The sequence below is a fragment of the Lissotriton helveticus genome, chromosome 6, assembly GCF_964261635.1.
Source record: "Lissotriton helveticus chromosome 6, aLisHel1.1, whole genome shotgun sequence".
NCBI lineage: Eukaryota > Metazoa > Chordata > Amphibia > Caudata > Salamandridae > Lissotriton > Lissotriton helveticus.
In genome coordinates this window covers 721,237,894-721,264,786 of record NC_136067.1, presented here as the reverse complement: position 1 = coordinate 721,264,786, position 26,893 = coordinate 721,237,894, and the positions used below count along the sequence as shown (strand labels likewise).

At 46.0% G+C, this 26,893-nt stretch overlaps 1 protein-coding gene across 2 annotated transcripts in view; it reads right to left on the bottom strand.

Annotated features, from left to right (window-relative positions):
* The window catches only part of FBXL4 (F-box and leucine rich repeat protein 4), a 301,153-nt gene that overhangs the window by 169,766 nt on the left and 104,494 nt on the right, over positions 1–26,893 (bottom strand). For both annotated transcript variants that reach the window (XM_078648220.1, XM_078648219.1), the window contains one exon: positions 22,007–22,352. In XM_078648220.1, coding sequence (XP_078504346.1) covers positions 22,007–22,352 — 346 coding nt within the window. The remainder of the gene's footprint in view (positions 1–22,006; positions 22,353–26,893) is intronic.

Sequence of the window (26,893 nt, the reverse complement as noted above, 5' to 3'; positions counted from 1 at the left end):
CATCAGGACAAGTGCGGGAAAAGGAAGGGCAAGGTTGGAAGGGGCATTAGTATCTGTGAAATTAAAAACAATGGATCAGATCACTGATTTTAAAGCGTCATTTGATTTGACAGAATTCAGTCGTAGTAGCTAGTTTATAACAAAAATCAATTGGCCATGGGCTCAAGGCCACCAAGGACTCAGAGCGGGGGAAAAGAGTGAGACCAACTTGTAATCTCGGTAACACTCAGCGATATGAATTCGCGTATATACAGAGGAAAGGTGGAGATTTCAATGGGTGGGCCCTCAAGCGACTGAAATTTGTTAAAAGGGCATCCACTCACATGATTTCACAACCAATCAGCCGATTGGAAAGACCTTCTTGGGAAGCATTCCCACTCATCAATCGACACGATTACTAGTGGCTGCCCCCACACAGCACTCGCAGGACAATGGCGGCCGCTCCTTGTATATGACAGAGACGTCTAGCCGCGGATTCCTTACCTTACCTTAGAATAGGTACCCAAGGAATGCCATCCCCGCTGGAGGGTCTGCAAAGTGATCATACTAAAAATCCCTGAATAGAACTAGCCAATCTATATTAAAACAGATGAGAACAGACGCGCTTAAGAAGTTAGGTGAACAAAAGAATACACTTCACCATAAGAAACGTGGCAAGAACCAAAGGTAGAAAAGTCAAAGACGATGAAAAGCATAGGAATAAAGATACCCATCGCAGAGGAACAGAAATGTGACTGTAGACAATATTCAATATAAATATATTACTAATCCGCTTCCAAGGTGGGATGAGCTGGGGCTCAGAGGGCCAGAGGCAATAGTGAATGCATTAGAGGCAAACCTGTCCTGAGAGACACTGAGAAAGGAACATTAGAATAAATCCATGGTGGAGCAGCATGAATTATTGCAACCACTGAAAAAAATTGCGAAGACAAGGACAACAAGTATTGACAAGCGCAACGCTTGTGTTAAGAGAAAAGTCACACAGACAGAACAGCACCGATTGGTTAACTTAACGAGTAGAACTCGTAGAGGAGGAAAGAAGAGCTAGTGCATACAAAGCGACTAAGTGAAGATGAGACTGCAAAATAAGAATGAAGGGTAAACATGGTGGGTACATATATAAACAAATATAAAGATTATATACACAATATATAAGCACTGCTATATACATACATATACATACATAGACAATAACCTCTATGCATATGAATATATTGCTAAAAGAAGAAGCTACTACCTCGCTGAGAAACAGTAGTAGTATTGGGGGGAGGGGAGGGAGAGAGAGAGAGACAGAGAGAGACAATTGTTGATTAGAGGAAAAAAAATGTCGCACAGGAAGGGGTGGGGGCATCCAAATTACCGAAAGTATAAGGGCAACACTCCTACAGCCCCGATTATATCAAGGTACATGGGTGAAGAAAACACAGATTTCGTTTAAATAAGTGGAATATACAATAGAGGGAGATATTCTTTATGAAGAAGAAACCCCAGCAATAAAAGATAACACACAGGTGGAATGACTAACACCTGAGAGTAGGATAATAGGACACCTTACAGAACAAAATGAAAAGAGTTGTCCATAGAGAGTTACTGAAGGGGGCAAGCAAGCCAACAAGGAAACGAAGTCTAAGAAGACGGAACCTTAATATTCTAGGAACAATTTCAAGTAATAAGGAATCCATCAAATGGTGGATGAGATATCTTTTTTTTTTGTAAAGTCCAAAGTCCTGCCCGTCTGCGCCCGTCCGCGCCATTACGTGCCCAGGGCCCACCGCCCCTGTTTATACTCCTATGTTCTATTCACGTACCGCTCTACTGCAGATGCGGGGGTCAGTTTGCCCCTCGCACTCTGTTCTGAACTGCCAAAATGCGCCCATTTCCTGCCCTCACTGTTCCTTCACTTTGGACTCTTTCAAATCATGCACAGACAGCAAGTCATCTACGTTTTGAAACTTCACGATCCCTAGGTGTACCCCCACTCCCCCCCCTCACAATTCCTCCCTTGCCTTTAGCTTCATCAGTATCAATTGTCGGTCTCTCTCAAAACACAAGAGAGACATTTTTGACCTCTTGGAGAATGCTAGCCCCGCCGCCATGTTTATCACCGAGACTTGGTTAAATGATAGCTCTGGTCCTGATATTGCCATGGCTCTCCCCAATAATTACACCTATGTTGGGCGAAACCGAGTACTCAAAGATGGTGGGGGAATTGCTATCATCTTCAAGAGAGATTTTTCCTGCAATTGGGAAGATCTTGATTTTCCCAATTGCGAAGCTGGTCTGTTTAGACTCACTCTCTCTCCTCAATTCACATTAACGGGCACCCTGATTTACCGTCCACCTGGCTCTGCTAGCAGCTGGGCTGCTGCATTCCCTGATCTTGTCGCACCGTTCTTAGTACAGTCTACCAATTTTACGATTCTTGGTGATTTAAATATTCACTTTAACTCGTCCTCTTGTGCTATTGCTAAACGTCTCCGACAGGATCTTGAAGCATTAGATTTACACCTTCACAACTCCGACCCTACCCATAAGGCCGGCAATCTTTTGGATCCCATCTTTTCTAATCTAACTGGCATCTCCTATCTTTCTTCTACTCCTGTGCTTTGGTCCGATCATTTTATTGTTAATTTTGCTGTCAAAACGTCTGTGGCTGGTTCCTTTAGGCCCGACCTTCCTCACAAAGCCAGTAGAAATTGGAAACGTCTTGATTTGAACAAATTAAATTCTCTTCTTGTCAATTCCAAACCTACGGTCTCCAAGATTACTATCAAAGAGCTCCCTACTGTTACATCATGGCTAACTACCGCCCTGGATTCTTGTCTTCCGAATCAAAATAACAAAGCTCAAATTCATCATCCCCCTGCTCCCTGGTTTAACGATTCTCTCCGGGCTGAAAAATCCAATTGTAAAAAATTGGAGCGCATATGGCGTTCCAACTATGACCCTTCCCATAAAATTAAATACAAGTCTGCCCTCAAAACCTATCATGCGGCCTGTGATACCGCCAGAGCTGACTTTGCGAACAGCACCATTCTTACAGCGCAAAATAGACCTAAAGCCCTGTTCAAAATAGTCAAGGAGCTCTCGGGTGCTTCCTCGGTTCCTAAGGATCCCTGTTTAGACACTGTTCAGTGCAATGCTTTAGCCAATTTTTTTCTTGCAAAAATTGACAAGATTTATGCCAGTTTTAATTCTACTCCTGCCTCCCCCACCCACTCTGCTCAACACCCATGTAATTTTTCGCCTGATATTATCCCCGGTCCATCGCCCACCCTCTCTCCACTTCTTGCTTGGGATCCTATCTCCCCTGTGCTCCTTAATAAGTATCTTCAAGACATCAAATCTGGCTCCCCCCTGGACCCCATGCCCCCGCAAGTTTTGCGCTCTCTGGACCCAGCATCCCTCCACATTATTCTAGATGTCTTGAACGCTTCTTTGACAGAAGCGTTGGTTCCAAGCGAATGGAAACACGCAATGGTGGTCCCACTATTAAAAAAGGCAAATGCAGATTCAAACAACCCCTCCAATTTTCGCCCCATTTCTTTGCTTCCGTGCTTCTCCAAGATTTTGGAGAAACATGTTAACTCTCTGCTTAACTCTTTTGTTGAATCTTCCAATTTTCTTCATGGTTCTCAATCCGGGTTTCGTGCGGGTTTCTCCACGGAAACCACCCTCCTTGGCGTATCAGAGACCATCAGACGCCAAGTGGATAATGGGAAGACGGTGGCACTCATTCTGCTTGATTTGAGTGCCGCTTTCGACACCGTCTCCCACTCCATCTTATTGTCCACATTGGAGGAGGTTGGCGTTGGTGGCCCCGCCTTGGCCTGGATTGCTAATTTTCTTTCTGACCGCACGTTCCAAGTCTTCTCCTCTACTTCTGTCTCTTCTACTCTCCCCTCCACTCACGGTGTTCCCCAAGGGTCTATTCTTAGTCCCCTTTTCTTTAACCTGTATGTGAGGCCGCTTGCTTTTTTAGCGGAACAGGCGGGCCTCACAATTTACTCGTATGCTGATGACACTCAAGTCATCTACTCCCTTTCCACCAATAAAAACCTCCCCTTGTCTTCTCTTCAATCCGGGCTGAAACAAATATCGGATTGGATGCTGAAGCACAAGCTAAAATTAAATGGGGATAAGACAGAACTTCTTCTGTTTGGCCCAGACACTTCACTCTGGGGCCCACACCATTGGCCATCGGAGATGGGTCCTCTCCCCACTCCATCAGAGTCTGCCCGCAATCTGGGGGTTCTTTTTGATAACCAGCTAACCTTCAAGCAACACGTTGTTAAAGTCTCCGCCACCTGTACCACCATCATCAGGTGGCTGAGAAAAATCACGTGGATGCTGCCTGTGGACACCTTGAGGACCGTAGTCCAGGCTCTTGTCATCTCTCGCCTGGACTATGGGAACATCCTTCTCTTGGGCGCCACTAAGGAGGTTACCAGGAGGTACCAGGTGGTGCAGAATATGGCAGTTCGCCTTATCTGTCACCTTCCTGCTAGATCCTCGGTCACTCCCCATATGCGGAAACTGCACTGGTTGCGTATTGAGAATAGGGTTAAGTTTAAAGCACTCTGCTATATGCATAAAATCATGACTGGTAAGGCCCCTCTCTATCTGTCTGCCCTAGTGCAGCAATATATTCCCCCCCGGACACTCAGGTCTTCCACGCAGAATAAGTTCATGATTCCACGCACCAACAGAGCGAAAATGGGTGGACGCTCGTTCTCCCTGCTGGCCCCTTCCTTATGGAATGCCCTACCGCAACTGTTGCGTTCAGAATTTTGCTTCCTTACTTTCCGCAAGGGAATTAAAACCTGGCTTTTTAACACTTAATCCTATGGTTTATTATTTCTCCCACTTTTTCTTGCCATTTAGTCTGCCTTAGCGCCGGGAAACCTCCGGGTAGCTGCGCGCTTAATAAATGTAATTATAAATAAATAAATATTAAAAAGAAACAAACATCGGCAATACAGCGACATTTCAGAGGGAGTATTACAATAGGCATCGTTGGTACAGCAGATAAGTCACAGGATACAATCACATAGGGTAGAAAGGCCTAGGGTGATGGGGGGGTCATCGATAGTAGGAGTCAAAGGAGGCTGACATATTTCTCCATGGTAGGAGTTCCACAAGCCCCATACACGAGACCATTTATTGGGACATTTACGGGACACATACACAGTTTTTTCTCTGAACATTGCCCAGTCCAAGTCTTTTTCCCAATCCTGAACTGTGGGTGGGAGCGGCGCCCACCATCGCTGGGCAATATTCCTCTTGGCCAGCATTAGTCCCAACGTAACCCATTGCGTCAAGCAAACATTTAGATCGGTTGGTTCCCAGATGTTTAAAAGACACCTACGGGCTTCCACACAGAGCCACACGGACAAAACAGTGTTAATAATGTAATGAATGTTGTGGCAATAGGGTTGGATCAGTTCACATTCCCAGACTATGTGGAAAATGGTTCCCAGCTGGCCGCATCCCAGTCTACAAACGCCCTCCTCTTCCCTCCCCATATGTGCCAATTGGGGCCCTGTTACATACACCCTGTGGAGAAATTTTAATTGGACAAGTCGGAGACGAGCTGCTATAGCCACCACTTTGGGAGAGGAAACAGCCTCCTGCCACTTCTCATCATCCATCTCTACTCCGTCTCCGGTCCACTTCTCTCGGAGAGCCCGGAGAGGGTCCGAGATATTGTTGACGAGTTTTTCATATATCAGTGAAATGGTGCTGTCAGGGAGATGACCATCTAGTATTCTGTCCTCCAGTGGGTATGATTCCGGTAATGTGGCCCTGGGCTGTAAATGTGTGAAAAGTGCATGTAGAACCTGCATGTAACGGAAGCACTCTGACCAATTTATGCTGTTGCTGCAATGTGGAGAAAGACTTAAAGTCTGATTTCTCCCACAGATCGCCCATACGTGTAATTCCTATGAGATTCCATTTGTCGAATCCCTTACTTCTCCACAATTTACCCAATTGTTCAGAATCTTAGTGGTGTTGCAAGCGTTAGCTTGCGTCCCCAACCAAGGAGCTTGGTGGCTGCATGCCAGATGTTCACTACATGTTTAGTGCGGCCCGTAAGTGTATAGCGCCGGGGCCTAGAGTACAGGGCTCTACTGAAGGTACCTCCAGAGAGGAGCCACCTATCCATGTTATAGCCCAGGTAGCAGGGTTGGGCATTGGTGCAGTGATTGATGAAGGACAGGTGAGACACCCAATAATACAGCCTAATATCGGGAGGCTGATGCCTCCATCATACCAGTTCAGGGAAAGTTTGCAGAGAGCGATGCGGGGCCTGCCATTCTACAATAGATCCCTTTGAAGGCACTCGACTTCCCTGAACTATGATGCGGGTATCGGGTCCATAGAGTTCTGGAGTGCATACAGGAACCGGGGAAGAGACATTATCTTAAAGAGGGCAGCCTTACCCAGCAAGGAAAGGGGGAGCGGTTTCCATCTGTTGGTATCTTTACGCAGCCGAAGTAGAGGAGGCTGGAGGTTGCGGGAATAGCGAAGAGAGGATCCAGAGAGATGAAGATACCCAAATATTTAAATCCTCGGTACACCTTTGAATAGGACATCCACGCGGCTGAATTGGCGGCTCACCCGCCACCACAAATAGGAAGGATTTGCTCCAGTTTATGGAGTAGCCGGAGTATCGTCCAAAGATCTTAAGGATATCTAAAACTACGATCAGAGACCTCGTCAGAGAGGTCAAGTACTGAAGGATATCGTCAGCGTAGAGAAGAGTTCTTCAAACTGTGGGGCGCGCCCCCCAGGGGGGTCGCGGCGCCATCCCATGGGGGGGGCGCGCACTCCACAGTAAAAGCTCACGTTTGTTATTTTGTTTTCCCTCTGTTCTACATCGCAAATAGTCACCCATTTCCAATGGAAATTTTTGATTGGCTAAAGCAGGAGCAGCAGCCAATCAGCACAGGAACATCACCAGTGACGTTCGACCAAAGAGGGGGGCAGCAGCTGAGGTAGCAGGAAGTGCCGTGAAATTTGCGGGCATAAAGCTCCTGCATTACACTTTGGCTGCCTCTTCTTCCTCGATGTGAAGAGCGGCTTCTCAAATCTAGACAGGTAAGAGGGCTTTTTCAAAGACCGGGGGTGGGGAGAGAGGGTGTTGTGGATGTTGGGCTGATGTTCGTCCATGCCCCCATAACGGAGGGTTGGAGGGAGGGGGAATGGTCGTGCCGCTGCTCTGGAATTTCACAGGGTTCATTCCTACAGCTGAAATGCTCCGGCTGCACTCCGAGGCACGGAGTCTCCTCTGCTAAAACCGAACCGGTCTGTGCCTCCCAGTGCAGCTGAGCATTTCAGCTGTAGGAATTAACATCTCGAGCGGTGGTCCACTTTGCCCCCTCCCTCCTTCTCTCTCGGGCGTTTCGCTGAGTGAATACATAAATGCATAATGGTGGCTGCGGGAAGTGCAGATAGTGACGATAGGAGGGGAGGGTGGAGGATGGTGACTACTCTGAGCGAAGCCACTGAAGGAAACTTAAGCAGTGTCAAAGAGCAGGGATGGAAGCACGGATGGCTGAAGGAGCACTGATGGAAGGGGGGGATAGTAGTGTAGCAAAAAGTGGAAGAATTAAGGGAAAGGGATACAAAAGGCAGTGCTGAGGGAAGAAGTGCCAACGCTTGGGTTAGAGTGGGTACTGTGGAAAAAAGGAGTGTCTAAATACAACGGACGGTAATGGTAGTACTGATGAACTGTGGGAAGGTCAATGAAAAATAGTAGATCTGAATAGCATGCATACATGTTTGTTTAGCGGGGTATATGCACATTTCCTCCTCTTTGGTTGGTCTGTGTCTAACCTCAAGGGGGGTTTCTCAAAGGCGCCTTCTGTCCCACAGGCTGGTTGTGGGTTCTTAAAGATGACATTGTTTCTGTGGCAGTCCTTAAACTCTGCTGACTTGGTTTTCTGCTGTAGGATAATATTTCTCCTAAGGTTTCTTGCGCTATTGGTGGTTCACTTTCTCTTGGGGCCTTCACAATGCAGGATGGTTTGCTTCAGTATGAGACCGACTTTTTCTTTGGTATCTTGAAGTCATAAACGTTAGAATAATTCCCTGCTGAGTGGGGCGACAACAGAGTGCTTCAATTCAAAACATACATATCTCCCCTCCTGTAGTAGGAAGGAGGGTGTCTGTGTCTGTGTGTGTGTGTGTGTGTCTGAGTGTGTGTATGTGTGTGTCTGTCTGTCTGTCGCACGTCTGCAGCCGCGGCTGTTGTGGGAGGGACTTGTACTGCTGCATCGTCCTGAGATGTTCAAGGCACTTAAACCATTCAGTATACAAAACGGTTGCTTTTTCCTAGGCTTGTCTTTTTTTTACTGCCACTTGATGGCATAATTCAGTGAAGCTTTATCTGTGGCCATGTCCCTTGAGAAAGGACAGGCTGGAACACATGTCTGCCCATCGCCCCTCCCCACCCTTTCGCCCCTGGGGTGGCAGCCTGATCGAAACTGCTTTCCCCAGTCGAGCAGGGACTTGTTGCAGACATGAACTCACAACCTGCAGCCCTTCCCAAGCCTGGTGCTGGGGAGCCTCCGGGGAGGGAGGGTTTGGAAGCATCTTGGGAAGCTGGCTCACAGGGAGCGCAGAAACCAGGCACATGGATAGATGAGTGAATGGGAAACAGGCTCCTAGGGAGCGCAGGAACCAGGTGCACTGATGGGTGGATGAGCGAGTGACTGGGAAACCGGCTCCCAGGGAGCACAAGAACCAGGCGCACTGGTGGATGAGTGAATGATCTCCCAACCTGCCGCCCTTCCAAGCCCTGGTGCGGAAAGCCTCCGGGCAGGGAGGGCTTGGAAGCAACTGTGGGAAGCTGGCTACCAGGGAGCGCAGAAACCAGGCACATGGATGGATGAGTGAGTGAATGGGAAATAGACTCCTAGGGAGCGCAGGAACTGGGCGCATGGATGGATGGATTGATGGATGAGTGAGTGAATATGGAATTATGTAGTGTACCAGATTCCAGAAATGTCTGTCAGGTGGTGGGGGGGCCCGACATTTCAAAAAATCCAGCTGGGGGGCTCAACTTAAAAAAGTTTGAAGACCTCTGGCGTAGAGGGAAATACGGTCTTCCCAGTCCGAAGACCAGCGCATGCCCCTACTCATCAGATCCGTACGTATCCAAGCTGCCAGTGGCTCCAGCGCCAGGGCGAACAGAAGAGGGGACAGTGGGCAACCCTGGCAGGTCCCCCTACCCAGCTCAAAGGCGGCCGACTTCCTGTTGTTGACCACCACTTGCGCCATGGGTCGGAAGTATAGTAACTGTACCCATTGTATGTAATTAGGACCAAACCCCATTTTCTCCAATACTGCCCATAAATATGGCCATTCGATGGTGTCAAACGCCATGGCAGCATCCTGTCCAAAAAAACGTGAACCCTGTGAAGGTTCAGCGCAGTATTGCAGTGAGGTATGAAACCTGATTGATCCGAGTGGACCAGGGTCTCAACCACCGTCAAGAGACGAGTAGCAAGGAGCTTAGCCAGGATCCTGGGCTCCACGTTCAACAGGGATATGGGCCAATAAGACCCACGTTCGGTCTTGGGCTTCCCCTCCTTGTGGATGGTGACAATGGTGGCCGTCCGTTGGTCCGAGGGCAAGAGTCCCGATTGCCTCACGTCCTCGTACATGACTCTCAGGTAAGGGCCAATTTGTCCGGTTTAAGTTTGTACAATTCAATCGGCAGCCCGTTAGGGCCAGAGGCTTTACCCAACCGGAGGGACCGCACAGCTGCCGCTATTTCATCGTTGGATATAGTACTTTCCATGAAGTCGTGGTCGACTACCGACGGTTTGGGTAAAACTATACCAGTGAGCATCTGGCGGGAGTCCTCCACGGGATAGGGGGCTGCCGAGGTGTAGACTGCCTCAAAGTGGGCCACAAAACGGTCCACAATAGCTTGCGGATCCGTCAGGGACTTACCCTCTTGCCCTCGGAGCTCAGGTACTGGTCTACTTGCCCAATCTTTTTTATCCAACCAGGCCAAAGGTTTGCCAGCCTTGTTGCCCACCTCGTACAACCACCCCTGTGCCGTTCTACCCAAAGCCTTAGCCTGGTCCGCCGCTTGTGCCCTGTAATCTTGTTGTTTAAGTTTGAGAAGGTGGAGCTTAGCAGGTGTGATATCATGCTCCAGGTCTGTTTCTAATCTTCCCACCTCCGCCTCCAGTGCCACTAGTTCCCTCCACTGCTCCTTCTTCTTCCCCTAAATCAAGGAAAGGGCGGGCCCCGAATCACTGTCTTAAGGCCTCCCAGAGCACCCGTGGGGACTCCACCGAACCTTTGTTCTCGTTAAAATAATTATCAATGGTCGCGATGAGTTCGCGACAGATATGCGGATCCTGGAGATACCACAAATTGATGGGAGCCACCCGTCCCACCTGCTGATAGTTAAGCGCCATCTGGAGTCAAACCAGTGAGTGATCAGAAATGCTTCTAGCTAGGTGTTTTATCTCCCGGACAGGAGTGATGTGGGATGCGGGCACCAAAAAGTAGTCAATTCTGGATAAACTCTTGTGGGCCCTGGAATGAAAGGTGTATTGTAGAGTGTCAGGCTGAAAGGCCCTCCACCCATCCACCAGCCCCATGGATTCTAGGAAATCAGGCAGCCAGCACGTGAACGAGCGAGAACACGTGGCGGGGGACGGTCTAGGCCTCCAGAGACCACAGATTTAAAATCTCACCCCAACACCAAAAGACCCTCTGGGATATTCAACAATAGTGTACCTAGGCTCCTGAATGTAGTCACTTGAAGGCCCGGGGGTACATAGATCGAGAGGAAGGTCACAGGGTGGCCCTCCCAATTGCCCAAGACGCCAACATACCTCCCTCTTACATCCGACCAGGTGTCCTGCACTACGAGTGGGAAGGACTTTTTCATCAGTATGCCAACTCCTCGGGAGCCCATAGTGAAGCATGCATGGGCCAGCAATATGTAACCCCCCCTATGCAAAGCCCTACATGCATTACCAAATAGGTGTGTTTCCTGAAGCAGGATGATGTCGGGGGCATAGCGTTTATTCTATTGGAGAACAACATAGCATTTAATTTTGTCCCCCAGCCCATTGACATTCCAACTTAACAGTTTAACCCCGCTGTCCCCAACTGGTGCCACAACAAAGTACACATTTCAAATTCACAAAATATGACGCCACTTCCCCAATCAATGTAGCAATAGCAGTTGCCGATGCAATAAGAACTTAAAAAACAAAACAAAACCTCCCCACCCCGCTGCCCTGCACTCTGGGCTTAGAACTGCCCATGGAAAAACTTGCAGAGTGCCTGTCACCCTAAAAAAATGTTCAAGAAAGAAAAGAGAAGAAACGGGGGAAAATCAAAGCACACCCTTCCCCGGCCCCGAAATCTAAATTACACCCAGCTAAAAGCAGTTAACTCAGGTCTAGTTAAGTTCACAAACCCAAAAGCAACTAAAATAGTAGCCCCCCCACCCATTCCCACCCTCCACTACACAATGTAATTAGTCTGAGCACAACCACTACACATGTACCACCTCAGGCTGGTTGGCTGCTCTCATTTTCGCCTCTGCCACGGTCAGCCGGACCTCTCGCTCCCCGGCTTTCGATCCAGTCCGCTGCAGCCTCAGGATGCCCAAAAAAACACACTCTCCCCTCCGCCTCAATCCGGAGACGGGCCGGGAACAGCATGGAGTATTTCAATCCCTGCTCTCTGAGGACACGCTTGACTGACATAAACGACCGTCTCTGTCGTTGCACCTTCTGCGTGAAGTCCGGAAAGAAGGATATGTCAGAGTTCTCGTGGCGCAGGGGCGCACCAGCTCTGGAGTTCTGAAGGATAACGTCTCTATCACGGAAATTCAGGACCCGCGCCAACATGGGCCGCGGGGGAGCGCCCGGTTTGGGACGGCCGCCAGGGACCCCGTGGGCACGCTAGATGACAAAGAATTTACTGAGGCCCTTGGGTTGCAGGTGTTTCAGGATGAGGTCCTCAACAAAAAGATCTGAGGTTTGCCCCTCTGATTTCTCCGCAACTCCCAGGATGCGTAGGTTATTGTGACGCAGACGGCCTTCGTAGTCGTCCAACTGGAGGTCAGTATGTTTCAAGTCCTGAAGGGCCCGGATCTCTCCCTGGAGCTGAGAAACATCCTCCACCAGACTGGCAGTCGTGAATTCAACTTGCGTTGAACCTTTTCGTTCAATGTTCCCATATCGGCCCTGATGAGATTAACATCAATTGCCACAGTGTCCAAAGAAGCCTTGACACCAGTGATGGCTGCCATTACATCCTTCAGCGAGATTTCTTGCTCCTCCTCGCCCACCCCCAGGATCCTGAGTCTCTAGGGTGTTCGGGATTGCTGCGCGTCCTTTGGGACTGTATACCGGTCCAATTTATTCGACTGCGTAGCCTTAGATCCACCAGCCCCCGCGGCCTTGACAGGTTCCATCTTGACCTGCTGTGTACTCTGCTAAGCCAGTCCCAGGCACCCCAGTGCGGCAGTGGCACCACCTCCAGTCACAAGCCTGGAGCCGGTAAGCGTTGAGGGCGTCAGAGCGCCATTGAGTGCAGTAAATAAAGCCTCCACAGGGTATTCCGAAAGAAGCTTTGCCAGCCGTGAGGGCAGCGCAAGGGGTCCCACCCAGCAGTAAATGTACTTACTAAGACGTCCAGCAGGCGCAGGCAGTGTGCATCCCAGTGTCTACGGGAGGGTCCAGTTGTCTCCAGAGTGCTCTCTTAAGGGTTGCCCCAGCCCTGCGGAGGACAGTACCAGCGCAGTCGAGGGATTACAGATGGTGCCACATTCCTCCTGCGGCCCCGGTGTCAGCTGCGACTTGGGGTGGAGGGGGGGAGAACAAAGTTTCACGGTCTCCTATACAATTGCAGGACAGGAGCCAGATACACCTGGGATCTCCGAGCGGCCCACCTGTCCCCACCCCCACCCACCCCCAGCCCCCCCCCCGGCCCCCACCCCCTCCCTGAGGCAGTCCCGTACCGCCGTGCGGTGTTGCTGAGTCAGGAAGGCCCCAGTCTGGCAAAATAGCGGTGGATCCCCCTGTCCGGAGGTTGAGCCCTTTAAATTTGGCACCTTTCCCTAGTGCAGATCAAGTCCTGCAGAGCTCCTGTGCAGCTCTGTTTCTCGCTATAGGCCCCGGTGCAAGTCCAACGCCGGGCCTCACATCAGCAGCAGGGGAGGGAGATGAGGGGGAGAAACAGCTTGCAATGGGCGCCCGCGGCACCCGAAACCGCCACCAGGAGTCAAAGCAGGCAGCAGCGCGGGGCTGACGGGCAGCCCGCAACCTTCTTCTTGGGCGGGCACGGGTTTTCTCCCAGCGCCGAATATAAAAATTGCCCCGGGAGCGTCCAGCGGCTAATGAATATGGCACCTACCAGTTGCTGCGGCACCTCGGGATGCAGTCAAGTCCAGGCGGAGCTCTGCCGCTGCCCCACTGGAAACTGTGGGTCCCAGCGCGAGCTCAGCCACTAGGTCCCACCTTCGCCGCAAGGAAAGCGGCGGTCTACGAGGGGGAGAGACCAGGGTCAGAAGGTTATGGTCCTGCAATGTTCCGACGCATTACACTGCGATTGGGCCGGCCGGATCTGTATGCAGGATTGACGGCGGGATGGAGCCGGTCCTGGAGCTGCGCCTTACGAGGCCATTCTGCTCGCTGCCTGGCCACGCCCCCCCTTGGATGAGACATTATCACACAAAAAGAGACCACATAGTGTCTTTCAAAAGGAGAAAAATGTAGGCGCCTTGATGCCACGCGTGTGAATGAACTTCGAAAAAGGAGGAGTTTGTGGCAATAAGGGAAGAATACTTGCTTGTGGCAATAAGTGAGTATGACAGATGTCCTGACAAGAAAAGTCAGAGCAAGGACAGCAAGACCGGTGATTGAGTCTTTGGCAAAACAGAATCACACAAGAAGGGTAGCAGAAAGGGTGCTCCCTGCATAGATCAAGGAGCAACTAGAGATTCTCAAGAAAAAGATCTAATTGAACAAGCTATGTAGAAACTCCCCCAGGGGGAGAAAAGTGAAAGGTCCCTATGAGGCATACAAAATGTTATTTATCAATGTGAAGTTCTGGGGTAATAAGCTCCAGCAGTTAGTTTTCGAGTCAGAGAACGTAAGCTCTAGACCACAACTGGCTCTCATAAGTAGGGCTGAAACATAACCTGTCATCGACCGTAGGAGGATTAGAATAATACCTGCAGGAAGCAAGGATTAAAACACCGGGTGTCACCAGTAGGTGGAATAGACAACCATAGACACCACCATGGAATGCTCCATTGAGAAATAAATGAATGACCAACATCCCCATACAAACTGAAAAGGGTGAATTTAGGGAGACAGACAGGAGCAAGAGCAGACCTAAGTTTCTGTTCCACTCTGACTGTCGCAAAAACACCGCAAAGCAGAGTCAGTATGTACACTGAAAAGGTGGGTGTCATCAAAAGGCATGCCAAGCAAAGTGTTCTGAACAGTCTCCAAAAAAGGGGAGGTGCATAGCCAGGCACAAAGCCATAGCCGGACCTACTGAATCGGTGGTATCTATCTCACACCCAATGAATAATTTAGCCGCCTGTTGCCCATCTTGGAAGCGATGGCAACAAACGTGTCAAGGAATCCCACAATTTATGGTAAAAGAGACCAAGAACGCAAGCTCTATTAATGGAACGCAAAGCAGAACTTGTGGAGGAGAGGATATGCCTGCCACAAGCATACTGTCTGCTGGAATCTCTGTCTGACGGAACATGAGGCAGAGTGTCAATATCATGCGGGGCCAAAGCAGCCTGTACCACCAAACTACGAGGAGCAGGATGCTGGCGGAGACAGGCCAGAGTACCAGGCCCAGACGGTGTCTTTGAGATATAGATCGATCCACCAGGTCCCCTGTATCGGGTTTAGCCCAGCTCGCCCACAATATGTCATATAGGGCGTCACTATAGGGAAGCATTGGCTCTTCCCCTGTTTGGCCCTGATGGAGAATGTCAATTGGGGGATCAGGAGATTGTTATACAGAAAAAAAGAGTTAAATTCAAAATAAGAGCAACTCACCTTAGCATATCAGCTAAAGAGGAGCACGCCTCTGTAGCCAGACCAGGAGGGTAAAGACGGCCTGAGGCTGGGGAAGACTAATCCACTATCTTCACCCAGTTCAGTTAGCCAGCTATCCTCCACAGGTGGCTGAGCAGCATCAGATATGGGGTGCAAAAACCTCTACTCGTCCCCATCAACTCCAAAACAGTGTTCCTCAGAAGGAAAAACATTGGCGGGCTCCACAGAAAATGTAAGAAGGGTGCCCGAGATAGGTGGCACCATTTGCTCCGCACTCGACGTCTATCTGTGTCGAGTTGGCGATGCTTCAAAGTCGGATAGGGGGAGTGGCATGGGTCGATCAGCATAGTTGTTGGAGTCAGCTAATCGGATACAAGCGCCGTAGGTGGGAACTCCAAATGACTATGCACTGGCGTTGAGACAGAGTTGACTATCAAACCCGCGGGCCTAACTGAAGCTGAGGGAGAACCCGCTGGCGTGAACACAGTCGAGGCACCTCTCACCTACTTGGGCCCAAAGGCGCTCCAGGGGAAAGTGTGCATCTAGCAGAAATTGATCCTAATTGGAACAGATAAGCTAAGCAGGAGCATGAGATTACTCCTGCCTTATAAGCACTGATTTACCCAGAGACAAACTAGACTGTGAGATGGCATAGTGTATGCAACATAGGTATGCTTAAGTGAACAGGAAAATCATCAGATGGCCCTTGTGGGTGCCTTACACTTCTCTTCTAGAACACCATCATATACAGGAGCTCTGAGCTTTAAGTTCCGCTGAAGTCGAACGAGGCCGAGGCATAGCAAGAGTGCCTCGTGCAGGCAAGAAACATGGGTGCCCTGATTGCTTTTGGTTTGCAGGAAATATCAATAAATCTGGATCAGTTGTCACCTTAGTCCTCAGAGCCTTCACTGATATCTATGTCTCTGAACTGAGTGCAATAATCTGAGCAGATCAAACCTGTTCGTTCCTTGTGTAGGCAGAAGAGTATACATTCATACCTGCAAACCGTAGCGATTTAATTAATGCTTACTGCCTTCACTTCGCTGAGTGTTCGGAGTAGCACATCTCTATCTCTCACCAGGGATGGGTTGTTCTCTTGTGATAGTGAACAATGCCCAGCTGCTCTCGAGTTGCTACGATGTCTCTGAGCACAGCCCTCCCACTTCTGCCCTTTGCTGTCACTGACAGTGAGAGAAGTGCAGTCACCAGATCCTGGATGTTCTGGAAACCCCCTACTCCCTTAGTAACAAAGTTAACATGATAGCTATTACCATCTCCCAACTCTATGCTGCGAAGCATTTAAACTCCCCCACTATCTAATAACCGATGCCATATGCTAATGACGCCCTCCTGACCACAATGATGATGAAACCTGCCTATTTATATTCCTGGACCCCCAAGTCGACTTTGACACCATCCCATCTATATCCACATCTTGAAGTCATGACTATGATTCACTAGCAAAATCCTGTACTCGTGCCCCTCCAATCTTTCAAACCAATACCAATTAATTCACCTGAGGAACTCCAAGTTCCAGAAGGCCCCAATCACCTGTGGCGTCAGACAGAGTTCTATCCTGTCCACAATCATCTTCAACCTCTACATGGAATTATTTGGGACTCCACTCATAAACAGCAGCATAAAAATTCAGAAATGTGCTGACTATGCAGAACTCATAGAAAGTCTCCTTTGCACTAGACATGCTACACCTCAAGCACTGCTTTCACATCATCCAAATATAGATGGCTAGCACCTACCCCAAGCTCAAACACACCAAGATAGAATTTCAGTTAGTTGCAAACAACAAAAATTAAATAGCTCAAATCTGGCCCAGTGACATGAACCTTGTTGCCTTCAAATCCCAACTTTCACCCAGTGCAGAGTCACATGGATATATCCAGGACATCAATCTTACCCTTACGGAAAAGAACTGCCATGAAAACAAAGACAGGTCTCTGTACTAAAGAGAGTGAACCTTTCCTTCCACATAGCACATTCATAACTGCTGTGGAACTCCTTGTACTTTCACATCTGGAATGCCACATAAGGAATAGATAATAGTGACTTAGCAGGCACGTTGCATTCAACATAAGGAGAATGAGACTTCGTAAAGCAAAAAGCTTGAGGCCCAGGTCCTCTCATCCTTTTGACTCCTATTTGAAGGGGACGTAGGGAAGACCTTTGAGTTTAGTTTAGAGGAAGAAGCCTGAACCACCACGTTGTCTGGCAATGAGGGTCAAGGCAAGAATTTCATGTAACCAAAAACAGGTCTGTGGCGTCTGTCAATTTGTCTGTAGACTACTGGGTCCGAAAGGGACTTCTCTCAGGGAGCCAAGACATGTTCCAGTGAAGCCTCATTGATTGAGAGCAAGGAATTGGCTGATGAGGAACTTTCATTGATGAAGCACTGAAATAGAGCTGTAAATTGTGTTGATGAGGTGCAGAAAACAAAGTTAGAGCACAGGTTGGGGCCTATTCTCTGCCAGAAATGTCATGTGGCAGCAGCAGCAAGGTGCCACCTGGCAGTGCAGAGAAGGTACTGCTGAGGAAAAGCTGGTGAATTCTTTGAAGGTGAGGAATCTGTGGAAAGGTTCGTCCATCAGAAAGAAAACAACATCCCCAAAGAGGCGGTTCTATGTGGATAGGGAAGATGAGTCGGGTAGTGAAAGAATTCAGTGCTGATGATTTACTGAAATCAGAGTTGAAATGGTGAGGTTCAAGCACACATCTGAACTAGAATCCTGAGTCACAAGAGCTAAAGCAAACAATGAGGGATGTTTTTTTAACCATTTCATACCACTTCGAGGAAATAAGGATCAATGCCATTGGTTCTGAAGAATGTGGGTGAATAAGATCCGTAACGCTGAAATTGGGGCAGCTTACTGAATACACAAAATGGAATATCCCTGTGTTGGACACTGAACCCGAATATTCGAGGGAACCCAAATATTTGTATACACTCTAAGGTTTTACATTGGCAGCATAGTGCTTCCACTCAAGTTGATCTAGCAGTTATAGACACTACCCTCTTTCCGTAATCCCATCAAATTAGCAGAGTATGAAACAACAAAACTACAAATTCAGCATGGCATGATCATGGTTAGCTCACTTTGGGCAAATCATAATAAACAGCATCACAAATATTAATTTTTAGTACTAACCCATATCTCAAGGAAAGGAAAATTTCCCTTTGCTCCTTCAGCAACATTAGTGGGGTGATGTGGAAATACAGTGCAAAACATCTCTAGACAAACTCATTTACAAATAACATCTTCAGCAAGCCTACATTGGAGCTTCCAGCAGAAGCCCTTCAAAGTGATACATAGGGAAAACAAAAAAAGTTTCATTCATAATACACACTTTCTCACCAGTGGTATAATTGACGTCCAACCTGCCATGTCCGAGGAAATTGTGAGGAGAGAAGCTCTGACTGGGAGGAAGGAGCAGGTATACAAGAAAACAAAAAACAGCATCCATTTCTAATAAAATTGTATCTCACTCGAAAATGTGAAATGACTAAATTATGTTTAAAGACACCTTTGAGCTACTTTTGCTTGTCGATCAATTCACAATATTACCATTTCATAAATTACGACCATATTCAGCCTAAAATTTAGAGATTTGCACAAATAATTTGTCACACAGTTTTGCTAATCTGAAAAAGCTTCTACAACCTGCAATCCTCAGGTCTTTGATGAGATTCATTTCTCATATTCAACTACTATTTATAAGATAAGTGGAGCAAAACAGACCATGTAAAGCTAAACTATCAGTAGAGAGAACGTGAATCCGCTACAGACTGTGGTGAGCAATGGTTTCTGTATACTGGTTGGGATCATGCCCCAGCCTAGCATCAAAAGTAACGTGGTCAGCCTCCCACTATGGACAGAAGAACCCTTTCCCATTCAACATCTGTGCCTACTCACTAGAATCCATCACTTTCTGCATGCTGGTGAGTCTTTAAGGAACAAATAGTACTACTCTCTGTTACATATAAAGATTTGTGCATTGTGTACAAAAAGACTCACATTCAAAATCTATAAGCTAGTGATTTTTAAGGGATGAATACATTTTTGGAGTAAAAATGAAACCTGGTTTGCTATATTGTTGCCTTCATCACATAAGTCATCACATAAGCCATCTCAGAATGCCAAGCAATGTTTTTATTTAGTTGTACAGAGCAAAATATAGTAATTGAGTCCTCCTCTTAGTTTAAATTATGCGATTTTGAGTGCATTTGTATTCTTTTCCACAGCTATTAAAATCTGAAATGGATATGTGTACATTTGTTGTTATGTTAGTCCAATCGGCTAGACCGGAAAGAAGTGATATATGAGCCCTGTGGTTCAATATACAGCATAACACTTCCAATTACAGATAAATATCCTATCAACAATTACAGATTGAAGCCAGTGTAAACTTTCAGCCAGTTACAGAATGTAACAAATGTCTGGCTTAGGAGACAGTCACACATTTATATTTTTTGCCTGCGTGAATACAATGCGGATACTTTTTGGTTTATATGTTAGTAGATCTTTGATGTCCGCTTAACTGATCTTTGCATCAATTTTTCCATGGACTTTTTCCATAGAACTATTTCAAAGCGGTATTTAGCTTCAAAGACTCGTTCCAAAAGTTTTTTATTGAGTTTTAAGTTTTTGAGTTCTAAAGTCATGCAAAGACAGACAAATGTAAGATAATATAGCATGACAATGTTCAGCGCAGTAAAACACTGGGCATTGCACAAGAGAAATAACACATAACCATATAGATAAATCCATTCTTCAGAAACATAATATTACTGTGATATGTAATTAAGCCTTAAAGACTATGCAAGACTTTAGATATACAGGTTGAGCCTCGATGGCACCCATACCCCAACTGTCTTAAGGACGCAGACAGACAGGAGAAGAGAGGACCAAGCAAGGGAGGCAGGAGAAGAAAAAGAAAAAAGGAGGGAGACAATCAGTGGCTGGTTAAACCGATCTGGAACATAGGCCTGATCCAAGGTTGAAGATCTACTATGATTTACTGTGATCTACTGTGAACTACTGTGAATTGTGAATAAAAGAGTCCAAGGTTCTCCATATTTGTTGCAAGGTGATGGGGTTTCCCACAGCCTAAGTTTGATCTGAATAAGGGTTTCTGAGGTATGTGACTCATGCCCACCATGTATGATAGGAAACATTGTTGGCCTTCCAATCTGGAAGGATAACTTTGAGTGCGATGGCGATACGTAAATCACGTGGAGTAAAATCCAGATCTGACAGAGGTAATGGTGTTTCTCGTGCATATGGGCCAAGTATGACTGAAGGGAAGTCCAGAGAGATAGGTGTATTCAATATTCTACCTAGTTAGGCAGAATTATCAGTCCAATAAGAGGTAAGCAGTGTACAAGAGAATAACATATGTTCCAGGTTGCGACGTTCTGTTTTCTATGACCAGAAAGAGTCTGAGTTCCTCAGTTTTAGTTTTGAAAGCTTTCTTGAGGTCCAGTAAGGATAGTCTGCAGCAAAACATGTTGTTCTTTCCAATGCTGGGGCAAATTTACCAGAGAGCAAATGTTAACCCAGGAGTCTTCAGTCTCAAAGCTTTAAGAGAAAGTGCTTTCAAAACTCACTTTCCATACTTCTGCCTAGCATGTACCTCGCAAACTAATGAAGCTCCCCATCAATGATCTAACTCAAAATTAACAGTGGTCCAGAAACCCAATCTCCATAGTAACAGTCTGGGTCCCTGACGTATTGCTGCACGTAGTTTGGCAGTATCCCTGCATTACCTATTTGTTTATGGTGGACAGGGACCTGTAGAGTCAACTTTAAACTGATGTGGGAGCTTTTGTAGGTCTCACCTACCATTGTCTGTTTGCAAAAATAGCTATTATCAGTTTACAGTGGGTTTGTAGTCCACTCAATGCTGATCACTGGTTGGCTTTCTCACTTTAATTTGATTGCTTTTTATTCGCTAGCTTGTGTGGGATTTCCTTTTTCTTCATGAGTCTTTCCTGTCCCTGGAGCATGAACTCATTAGTTGCATCCTTCAACTGCTTTCATTTCAAGCAATACTATTTTCTTTTTTTGTTAGGCACTCTAAGAGAATGCATGTATTTCCAGCTGATTCTATTGTGTACTTCTGCACACATAATTTGTATGTATGCAGGTAAGCGATGCAGATTATCAAGCAGCTTTTGATCTAAAGATTAAACATACAAACATTGCGAGCACAAAAGTAGAGTTTGCAGCTTTAGTGTTTTGAAGCTACATTTTCTAAGCAATCCTGCAGACCCATTTTCTGCATTTTTCAAGACTTTCAACAAGAACCCTATCCATTTTCCTGTACCTACATTCACAAAGTTCAGAAAAAGTACTCCCATAAATGAGCATGATGAAGGCTGTTCCGCACACAGCATTATGCAGAGGGCGCTGAAGTAAAAAGAGGGTAAACAAAGATGTGCACAATGTGGCCAACAGAGGGCAGAATCTGGTTGTTCAAAATGTGGTAAAGGGTATGAATAGCACTCAGAACATAACAAGAGGTTCTTTCTTACTAGTATAGAAGATGACAGGCTCCAATAGTTGGAGACCACATCAAGCCACTCAATAATTAGCTGAAGCTAAGAATTGAAAGCACTAGTGAATGGGCAGGATGCCTTTGGCAATGTAGTCATTAAACTAAGCGTACTTGAGGCTGTAAAAAGAAACAAAACGAAACAGGTTTAGTCTTTCATGGGTATATTCTTACTAGTATAGAAGATGACAGGCTCCAATAGTTGGAGACCACATCAAGCCACTCAATAATTAGCTGAAGCTAAGAATTGAAAGCACTAGTGAATGGGCAGGATGCCTTTGGCAATGTAGTCATTAAACTAAGCGTACTTGAGGCTGTAAAAAGAAACAAAACGAAACAGGTTTAGTCTTTCATGGGTATATTCTTACCTCATAAGGAAGTTTATCAAAATATCCATTATTCGGCCATTCTTTCAAATATGTACTTCCAAATTGTCTGCTCAGGTTGTCCACTTCACCACCATCCTTATCATCAAAGTCCTCCTCATCCAAGTCACTCATATCAATAGCCGCTTTCTTAAATGAAAGCATAGGCCTCTCTTTGACACCATGTAGTTCTACAGCATCCAGTTCAGTGTAGTATTCAAGAAGAGAGCTGTTGATTTCCAGTCGGATAAGGTTAGTTGGAAAACTAATTTCTTTGATACAAGGTGTGAACTGGCGAGCCTGAGGAGAGCTTATCTTCACGGGTTTTCCAGACCACATTGTTTCCCACCTACAAAAGACAGAAATGCATCAGTCCAGCCACAAAAAGATTATCTCAAGAAGATCTGTTTTTTATATGCCAGGACTGTATATAACCAACCACCACACTTAGAAAAAAAATTTCTCTTCTCCATAACATGTAATAGACCCGTAGGAAGATTTCTAGAAACCAATATTTGTAATGCACATTTGTAGTGGCAAAACCGTCAAGTCACAACAAAAAGAAACAATTACAGTTGTCTACTATGCTATATGCATTACACATCATTAACACATAAGAAACTGTATTCAGGATAGGTGATATATAACTTTAAGCTCCAACAGAACTTACTTGTTCTAATGTCTATATTTTAATATTTTCCAAACTGTTGCCCATTAATGCAACCAGTTTTATTTAATTGCTAAGTGGGCTTCAATGTACTCGAGAAGAGTTAAGGGAAATACATAATTATCACAGATTTGAGGATAATTAACCTCATAAAGTTATCTAAAATTTAAATTTTACTGCACTCGTATGTGGGAAACATTAATGTCCAGCATGGTCAACTCACAACCTCCTGCCTAGATACCCCCCAAACCCTACCCTCAAATTGTAGGCATTGTTGAATCTCAGCCATTGATGTTGGCTTTTCACAGTGAGGTGGTAGGTCAAGGCGGTAATCAAAATAGGAGGGTGGCTGTTATGACCAGCAGATGTGCTAAAGGCACAAGATAGACAATGTTATCTCATTTGAGCCACTCAGAAATTAAATGGGACCTAGTGTCTAAGCCATACGCCCCTCAATCTGCCAACCTTCATACGGAGGAAATACTACATAGAAACTTTGATACCATGGCCAGATAATAGCCATCCACCTAAGGGCTACTGCAGAGACTACCCAAATGTTAAACATCACAACACAATTACATTTAACCATATCAACACCATATGGAAATATACCAAATTGTTCTGTACCCCTCCAGCCCACTGTGTGTTTTTGTTCATTTTATTTTGTCCTCTTGCCCCCAGGTATGGATAATCTCCCTTTGGTGGGGTTGAGAGAGTTTGCCAATGAAAAATCTCTAAAAGCACAAGCCAACTGCCAAATAAAGTGGCCCAATGCTAACGTCTCGCCCACTTCTTTGATATGATTGTGATCACATATATCTGTGTATATGTGTATATGTGTATATAAATATATACACATATACACTTATATATACTTCTTCCAAAGGTCAAGTAATCCAGCGCGCCCTCAGGAAAAAGGACAACAAAGATCCAAGGAACTGTCAAGGATGTTTAATCACAACGCGTTTCACCACACAGAGTGGCTTGCTCACCTGATTATTAGACACATACTCCCCATGTTTGTAGTTTTCAACAGAATTTGCCGTGGACATAGAAATACGACTGACATTCCATATGGTGCATCAGGTAACAACCTGAAAATATCATGCTACCTCAATTTCAGACACAAATGTAAAATCAGTGACATGCACAGCACTACAGTAACATCAGATACTTAGATCATTGCATTTGCGCAGTGCATGAGAATCTCGTATAATGCATCCTATTAAAGCGCTGCATCCCCTCTCATCCGTAGGGTCAATTACCTGCACATCAATGTCTAAATACGTTAAAATATTGTATGCCGCATACCTGATATGCTCAGTAAAAGTATAGTACGAGCGGCATTCCTGATGGCAAAATTCGTAACGGAGTTCATGTCATCATGCGAAAAGAGAGTCACGTGATCGGCAGACACTCAGCGGCGGTTGGACGCTGTTACTCCTACATACCCGGGGCAGCGGGTTCCTGTGTGTTACCGCTGACATTTCCCATGTGCATAATTGCGTGATATCGCACTTCATAGACACTCGTACTGATGTCCCTGGATTCTATGTGACATCAACATTGCGACTAGTAGCAGCAATTGTCTGAGCAACCGGAGTTTTTATTCAAGGCAAAGAGAACCTAGTACTGCACTAGGGGGACAAGACACATTAGTGCAAGGAACTGTCTGCTTGTAGGGCAAACATGGAGGAAGATGAAGAATGCACCAGAGCAGCCAAGAACATGTTCGTAAAAAGGACAACTCCAACAAACAAAAGCAAGGAGACTAGTATCCAGCTGCAACCTCTTGAAGAAAAAATCAAACTTTATGAAAGACTTAAGAAAAACGAGATCACCAAATGGTGGGGGACGACATCTCTGCAACACTATGTAACCAAAACATGGTGCCAAGGGGCCTCGGAATCTTTACCACACCAACTTATGAAAAACCGAACCCTCTAATGTTGGAGGAATGGTCAACTAATTCAGCGTCCAGCTCAAGGAGAATGCTCAAAATCCTCATAAAGTATGCATGGATAGACCGAGAAAAACTGATCAAAGAAATGAATGAACAGATGGAAGAACTTAAGAAGAACATGGAGACTGAGAACTTAGAGAAAGCTTTGAAGACCATTCGAGAGACCTTAGCAAAACATGAGGATGACATAAAGGCACGTAAGGAAAGAAAACTTAATCGGGACTATGGAGATTATGATAGTGGACGCATTTTAACTTTTAGCAACAAATATGACCATCTCTATAAAAGTGACGGAACGATCAATGTCGATCTGAATGATTCCAGAGGCAATACTGAGAATGAAACAGCAACCACGAGTGGGAGTGAATCTGATGTCTCAAGTGTTAATGATACCCTCACTAAGTCTAATAAAAAGCAGGTAACTTTATTAGACGAATACAGGACCCTGAGAAGGGGTCGGCAAACGACAAGGGAAACACCAATGCTGAAAATGAGGGGACAGAGAGGACGAGGAAGGGGACGCGGAAGAGGCAACGAAAGAACAGAAGAGCAAGGATCAGACAACGGTGGCATAAGAGGCAGGGGCCGTGGCACAATGGGAAGCAACAGACGCGCCAGAAGAGAGTACTGATGGATGATGATATGGTGAACAAAACTATTATTAACTTATCCAAGAAAATCATTAGTATCTGTGAAAAATGCACCCTGTGCCTTGGTTTGTCCTTCTGCCCTTCCTATCCCTCTAAGTACACTGACAATCGCATTGATATGTTCAGATTTATACGTAAATTGAAACTTGAAATGGCATGATTTGAAAGGCAAAGTCAACAGCATGAATATGAGTGGGAATGTCATATCCAATGTGTACAATTTTAACATCAATGACACTGAAACTCTTAGCACAGTAATAGAATTGGGTATGAGTGAAACAGAGGAGGTTACTTCTATCACCCTCACACAACTCTTTTCTGAACTAGACATTGTTACTGATGCTGCTGCGAACACAGTATTCAAACCCAAGTCCACCTTCACGCCGATATTACCTCATGATAATATCGATACTTTTCATGACTGTGTCAACAAAAATCTTAATGAGCACAGACATAAAAAATACAAATTCAAACACGACTCTAATCTAACTTATACACAGAGACAGGCTCTCAGGTCACTCATGAAGGATGACAGTATTGTTGTCCGTCCTGCTGATAAAGGAGGCAATATCGTCATCCATGATCGAGAACAATATTTGGAGGAGGCTGATACACAATTGGCTGGTCCTTTGTATTATGAACAGGTCAATTCAGAACGGTATAACCTGAATATTACAACCATTTGGGAACTCCTGCTAGGATGGAAGGATAAGGGGATCCTCTCCTGGGAAGAGTTTAGCTATCTGAAATGTGACTATCCAGTACTCCCAGTACTTTACCTACTTCCGAAGGTCCACAAACATGCCACCAGACCACCAGGAAGACCTATTGGGTCATCTATTGCTAGTGCGTCTGAACGGGTGTCCAAATATATCGATCATTTCCTCAGAGAATCGGTCATTACCTTAGATAGCTATGTCAGAGACACCAAAGACTTCCTGAATAAGATAGACACACTCAAATGGAATACCAATTTTATGCTCATAACTCTTGACGTACAGGGCCTATATACCATCATTGACCACAAGCAGGGCTTTGAAGCATGCAGCAAATACCTCGCCAATAGACACATCAGGTTTCGGGAACATACCCAGATGTTATTGGATATGATGGAGTATTGTCTCAGTAACAACATATTTCTATTCAATGGGAATCTCTACCGGCAGGTCATTGGCTCAGCAAGGGGTTCATATTTTTCTCCCAGTTTCGCCAATTTGTTTATTGGAAGCTGGGAGGACGACATACGAGCTGATCCCATTTTTCAACAGGATTTTGAGAAAGTGTCGATGTGGCTTCGCCACATCGACGACCTGTTTATTGTATGGGAAGGGTCGACTGATGAAGCTGACAATTTCATCAGAAGGCTCAACAACAATGACCGAAACATTGTCCTTAGTGGTACCATGAGCAAGACAGAAATTGAATACCTTGATGTCAAAGTAAAAATCAAGAACAACAAAGTCCAAACATCCTTACACCACAAGGCCACGGCTGGGAACAGCATATTATATGCCCTCAGCAGCCACCCGGACAATCTCAAATGGTCTATTCCATATGGTGAGTTGCTGAGGACCAAACGTAATTGCAATACTGAACAGGCCTACATAATG